Source organism: Zingiber officinale, chromosome 6A, assembly GCF_018446385.1.
Source record: "Zingiber officinale cultivar Zhangliang chromosome 6A, Zo_v1.1, whole genome shotgun sequence".
NCBI lineage: Eukaryota > Viridiplantae > Streptophyta > Magnoliopsida > Zingiberales > Zingiberaceae > Zingiber > Zingiber officinale.
Window position 1 is genome coordinate 81591612 of NC_055997.1, and position 6175 is coordinate 81597786.

Sequence of the window (6175 nt, forward strand, 5' to 3'; positions counted from 1 at the left end):
GAGGAGTCCACCAATGGTCAATGGGAGCACCACGTCCCCAGCATCCATTGCCTCGACTCTCCGACAGGATCAAATTTGGTGTCGTCTGTGAGAATGTACCTGCATCCGAGCCAAGAAAATGAAAGAAGCTGCACGACTTCGCACAGTTACGCTCACTCAAGAGGAGCTCGACGCACTAATACAAGCGCAAGCGGCAAAGATCATCAAGCAACAACAGCAAAAGGCACTAGCCGATCGGCTGGCGCAACAGGCAACGTCGGCCTCTGGAGGCCGAGCGGCTCACAACGACTGATCGGAGCAGTATTTTATTTGGGGGTAAAATAGACTGCCAATCGGCACGCATGGAGAAGATTCGCCCGTGTCTATCCCATTCAATCGGGCTCTATTCAAAACGCCCTCAGAGATTGTGCAAGAAAATCAGGAGAAAGGAACTTCTTCAGACGAAGTGCCCGTTCGGGACGCAAGAAAGGGCAAGGCGCCCCGAGCCGATGCATCTCCCGAGCGGATTAACCGCCAGTTCTCCGAAGCAATACTTCAAGACCCATTACCGAGGCACTACGCTCTATTGGCAATCAGAGTATACAACGGATCGACCGATCCGGACGATCAATTGGGAAAGTTTGACAACGCTGCTACACTTCACCAATACACAGATGGAGTGAAGTGCCGAGTCTTTCTCACAATGTTGTCCGGCTCAGCCCAGCGATGGTTCAGGAGGTTGCTGGACGGATCAATACAAAGCTTCAAGGATTTTCGAACAGTCTTCCTCCACCATTTTGCAAGCAGCAAGCGCTACCAAAAGACAAGCATCAGTATGTTCTATTTGAAGCAAGGGCCAAGAGGAACCCTCCGAGCATACATCCAACGCTTCAACCAGGTAGCTATGGATATCCCCTCGGTCTCATCTGAGACCATGATGAATGCCTTTACCCAGGGGCTCGTAGAGGGAGACTTCTTCCGGTCGCTCATCAAGAAGTCGTCCTGCGACTACGACCATATGCTCAAGAAGGCTAATGAATATATAAACGTGGAGGAGGCCCAGGCAGCCAAAAGGAAGGAGACGCCATCCGAGCCCACGATGTCGACCGAACGGCGACCATTGAGTAGCCACCAACCGCCAAGGGGGCCAAGAGCTGAAGGCCGACCGCACCAAGAAACAAGGGCACAGACCGTGCAGCATGTGGCTTCCGATCGGCCAAAAACAGCGAAGGCAAAGGTATGGACACCTATGTTTTGTTCCTTCCACTAGTCAGCGTCACACAACACCCGTGACTGTCGTGGGTTTACATCGATTACCTGACTGGCGCCAAGGGGTTATCGCCTTTACCCGACCGGCGACAAGAGCATCAATCTGCCGGGCAACGAGAAGATGTCAGGCGGTCACCCAAATGACAACATCACCATCAACAGAGGAGTAATGATCATCCCCGAGCCTCACACGAGCGACACAAGCCTAACGCTCGGGAGGAGGAAAACATAAGCAATGCCGCTCGGGAAGAGATAAACATCATCGCTGGCGGATCGACCAGCGGAGACCTCAATTGAGCTAGAAAATCATACGCTCAGCGCCTAGAAATTCACGCCGTGGGATGTGGTCAGGAAAAGGCGAGCGAGCCCAAAATCAGCTTCGGCCCCTGGGATCTCGAAGGAGTGGAAGTCCCTCACGATGACGCCCTCATCATCCAAGCGGTAATCGCCAACTATACAATTCACCGGATTTTTGTTGACACAGGGAGCTCGGTGAATATAATTTTCAAGAGGGCTTTCGATCAGCTTTAGATCGACCGAGGTGAGCTACTACCGATGACGACCCCACTATATGGGTTCACCAGCAACGAAGTTTTTCCAATCGGCCAAGCCAGGTTGGCCATATCACTCGGAGAAGAGTCGCTCAGAAGGACCAGGACCACGAACTTCATTGTGGTGGATGCCCCCTCAGCCTACAACATCATTCTAGGCCGGCCGACCCTCAATGAGTTCCGAGTGCTAGTCTCAATGTACTGCTAGAAGATCAAGTTCTCGGTAGAAGACCAGGTAGTAGAGGTCAAAGGCGACCAGTTGGCCGCTTAGTGTTGTTATGTCGAGATGGTCAAAATCAAAGCCAAGTCCGCTCGGAAGACGCCTCGACTAAAGGTAAGCGCCATCACTGAAAAGCCCCCTACTCTGGTCTATGAAGAAAAGGAAGAAGTACAGATCAACCCCTGCTGAGCGGAGGCAACGACTTTCATCACGTCCGACCTGGGAGCTAAGCAGAAGGCAAAGCTGGTCGCCTGTCTCTAACAAAACCACGATGTATTCGCGTGTCGGCGCACGAACTTCCCAGAATATCATCGAGCATCGCGCAGCACAAGCTTCACGTCCGACCAAACGCTCGGTCGGTGAAACAGAGAAAGAGGGACTTCAGCGCCGAACAAAATCTGATCATCCGAGCGGAAATAGAGAAGCTCCTAGAAGCCGGCCACATACGTGAGGTTCAATTCCCGATCTGGCTCACGAATGTAGTACTAGTCTCAAAGTCAGGCAACAAGTGGCGAGTCTGCATCGACTTTAGGGATCTCAACAAGGCGTGCCCGAAGGACTTCTACCCGCTACCCCAGATCGATCAGATGGTAGACTCCACTGCCGGTGCGAGCTGATATGCATGCTGGATGTGTATCAAGGGTACCACTAAGTGCCCGCTTGCTCAAGAAGATCAAGAGAATGTCAGTTTCATCACGGCCGATAGAACCTACTGCTACAATGTCATGCCATTCGGGCTAAAGAACGTTGGCGCTACTTATTAGAGGCTGATGAATAAGGTGTTCCAGCGGCAGATCAGCCGCAACATGGAGGTATATATCGACGACATAATAATTAAATTTCTCCGAGCAACTGACCTATGTGCAGATATCAAGGAGACCTGCCAGACACTCAAGACGTATGGAATCAAGCCAAATCCAAGCAAGTGTATGTTCGGCATAAAGAGCGGGTGATTCCTGGGTTACATCGTCACCGAACGGGACATCGAGGCGAATCCAACAAAGTGAAAGCACTACAAGATATGTCATCGCTAAGGAATCTTAAGGAAGCCCAACGTCTCACCGAGCGGATAACAGCACTATCTCGGTTCATCTCCAAGTCAGCCGACCGGAGCTTGCCGTTCTTCAAGATATTACACCGAGCCACCAAATTTCAATGGGATGAAGAATGCGACCGGGCATTTGAAGAGTTGAAGGAGTACCTCAATTCATTGCCTGTATTGGCTAAGCCAACTGTCGGTGAGCCACTCAGAATTTATTTATCCTCAACCAAGCATGCGGTCGGCTCGGCACTAGTTAGGTCGGACGGCGAGGAACAGTCGATGTACTTCATGAGTCATATGTTGAAAGATGTTGAATCCTGCTACACCGATCTCGAGAAACTGGCTTTTGCGTTGGTGCTCGCCGCTCGGAGGCTTTGCCCCTACTTCCTCGCACATTCCATCATCATGATGGCCAACAGTCCTTTCGGGAGGGTCCTTCTCAATCCAGAAGCGTCCGGACGGCTAATCAAATGGACGACGAAGCTCAGCGAGTTCGATATCCAATACCAGCCCCAGACGACCATCAAAGCACAAGCCTTGGCGAATTTCGTCACTGAGGTACAGAACCCTGAACCAGAAGCCGTTTGGAGAATATACGTAGATGGTTCGGGCACTCGGCAAGGGAGCAGGATCGGAATACTGCTCATCTCCCCCCAAGAGAAGCGGATGCGGCTGTCTGTTCAACTAGACTACTGGGCAACTAACAATGAAGCCGAATATGAAGCACTTATAGCTGGCCTACAAGCTGTCTGGCATGTCGGAGCCATCAAGGTCCTCATCCACTCGGACTCACAGTTGGTTGCTCAGTAGCTAGCCGGGACGTTCGAGATAAGCAACACGCTGCTAAGGCTCTACGCTGAGGCTTTCGAGAAGCTGAAGGCAAACTTTCGGGAGGTCGTAATACAGAAGGTCCCCCGAGCGGAGAACCAAGCTGCAAACGAATTGGCCAAATTGGCCAGCTCGTTATCACCGATCGTCATATCGCAGCCGATCAAGCAGGTGGCTTTAGTGACCCACATTGACTAGATGGAGGGACTTACCTTCCCAGACGATTGGAGGACGACGTTGATGGAGTTTTTGCGATCGGGAACTACACCGTCTGATCAGGAGGAGGCTCGTTTATTAAGAAAGAGGACTGGTCGGTTTACCCTGATCAGAGATTAGCTCCACAAGAAGGCTTTCTCGAGGCCCCTATTTAAGTGCGTTGGGTCGGAGGATGCTGACTACATACTGCAGGAGGTACACCAAGGGTCCTGCGGAGGACACCCGGGCGGCTGCTCATTGGCAAGGAAGATTTTACTTGCTGGATACTTCTGGCCGACCCTCCAGAAGGGCGCCGCTCGGACGGTTGTCACCTGCTTGTCCTGCCAGAAGAATTACAACCTCTCTCACCGGCCGACCGAGGAGATGAAGACATCCATAGTGGCTTGTCTGTTCGACCAGTGGGGCATGGACATCGTGGGGCCCTTCCCCATGGCGATGGGTCAGAGGAAGTTCCTGCTCGTCACGGTGGACTATTTCTCCAAATGGGTTAAGCTGAGCCACTGGCGAGGATAACCGAGCAGATGGTCATGAAGTTTATTTGGCAGCACATCATTTATGGGTTCGAGATCTCGTGTCGGCTAGTCTCCGATAATGGAAGACAATTCGTGGGCTAGAAGCTCAAGGAGTGGTACGAAGGGTACGACATTCAGCAAGCCTTCACTTCGGTAGCCTACCCTCAGAGCAATAGGCAGGTGGAGGTTGCCAACCGAGAAATACTTCGGATCCTGCGCATTCGGCTCGACCACGTCGGAGGGAGCTGGGTAGATGAACTCCCCAGCGTACTATGGGTGATCCACACAACTTCCAAGGAAGGGACCGGGGCAACACCCTTCCACCTAGTATATGGCAGCGAAGCGGTCGTCCCCGTCGAAGTCGGGGTTGAATTTGACCGGATACAACACTACAATGAAGACAACGCCGAGCGAAGGCTTCTGGAGCTGGGCTTGGTGAACGAAGCGCGCACTAAAGTGGTTGTCCGGCTGATGACGTACCGACAAAGAATGAGGCAAAGCTACAACCGAAGGGTGATCCAAAATCGTTTTAGGTTGGCGACTTGGTGTGGAAGAAAGTAAAGCCGGTCGGCAACGTCACCAAGCTGGAAGCTCAGTGGGGCAGACCCTTCAAGGTCGTAGAAAAGCTTCGCTTGAGTGCCTACTACTTAGAGGATGAGGACGGGCGGCGACTAGAATGACTGTGGAGTGCGAACCATCTCCAGCCTTACTGAGCCGGATGGGAGGTGCACTGATGTGATAAATGTACCTTTACATACCTGTGTTCCTTCATTGCAGGACAGGAAATAAAAGATTAAGTTTCCAAGCTTTGTGCCGAACAGCATGCTAAACCGTCGAGTAGCGACGTTAAACCCCTGTCTTCACCAACCGTCGAGCGGCAACGTTAAACCCTTATTTTCACCGAACCATCGAGCGGCGATGTTAAACACCTGTCTTCACCGAACCATCGAGCGACGACGTTAAACCTCTGTCTTCACCAAACCGTCAAGCAGCGATGTTAAACCCCTGTCTTAACCAACCGTCGAGCGGCAACGTTAAACTCCTGTCTTTACCAACCGCCGAGCGGCGACGTTAAACCCATGTCTTCACCGAACCGTCGAGCGGCAACGTTAAACTCCTATCTCCGTCAAACTGTCGAGTGGCGATGTTAAAACCCTGTCTTCACCAATCGTCGAGCGGCGACGTTAAACACCTGTCTTCACCGAATCGTCGAGCGGCAACATTAAACCCCTGTCTTCACCGACCATCAAGTGACGACGTTAAACCCCTGTCTTCATCGAACCATCGAGTGGCGACGTTAAACCCCTGTCTTCACCGAACCATCGAGCGGCAATGTTAAACCCTTGTCTTCACCGAACCGTCGAGCGTCGACGTTAAACCCCTGTCTTCACCAACCATCGAGCGGCGACGTTAAACCTCTATCTTCACCGAACCGTCGAGCGACGACATTAAACTCCTGTCTTCACCAACCGTCGAGCGACGATGTTAAACCCTTGTCTCCGTCAAATCGTCGAGTGACGACCTTAAACCCCTGTCTCCATCAGCAGTCGAGCGGCGA

The 6175-nt window shown here is 52.1% G+C and overlaps 1 protein-coding gene across 1 annotated transcript; it reads left to right on the plus strand.

The window, feature by feature from the left end:
- The first annotated feature begins 4468 nt into the window (after positions 1-4468).
- Positions 4469-5297, plus strand: LOC121994983. The gene is made up of 3 exons (XM_042548850.1): positions 4469-4591; positions 4720-5052; positions 5151-5297. Exons 1-3 carry the CDS (start codon positions 4469-4471, stop codon positions 5295-5297), a joined length of 603 nt encoding a protein of 200 aa, XP_042404784.1.
- Positions 5298-6175: the final 878 nt, after the last annotated feature.

Bases quoted from the DNA above. Each gene is read 5' to 3' on its own strand.
- LOC121994983 (XM_042548850.1), top strand. From the start codon at position 4,469: ATGAAGACATCCATAGTGGCTTGTCTGTTCGACCAGTGGGGCATGGAC. The intron at 4,592-4,719 runs GTTAAGCTGAGC...TTCGTGGGCTAG, and splicing joins TGGACTATTTCTCCAAATGG to AAGCTCAAGGAGTGGTACGA. The intron at 5,053-5,150 runs GTGAACGAAGCG...AAATCGTTTTAG, and splicing joins GGCTTCTGGAGCTGGGCTTG to GTTGGCGACTTGGTGTGGAA.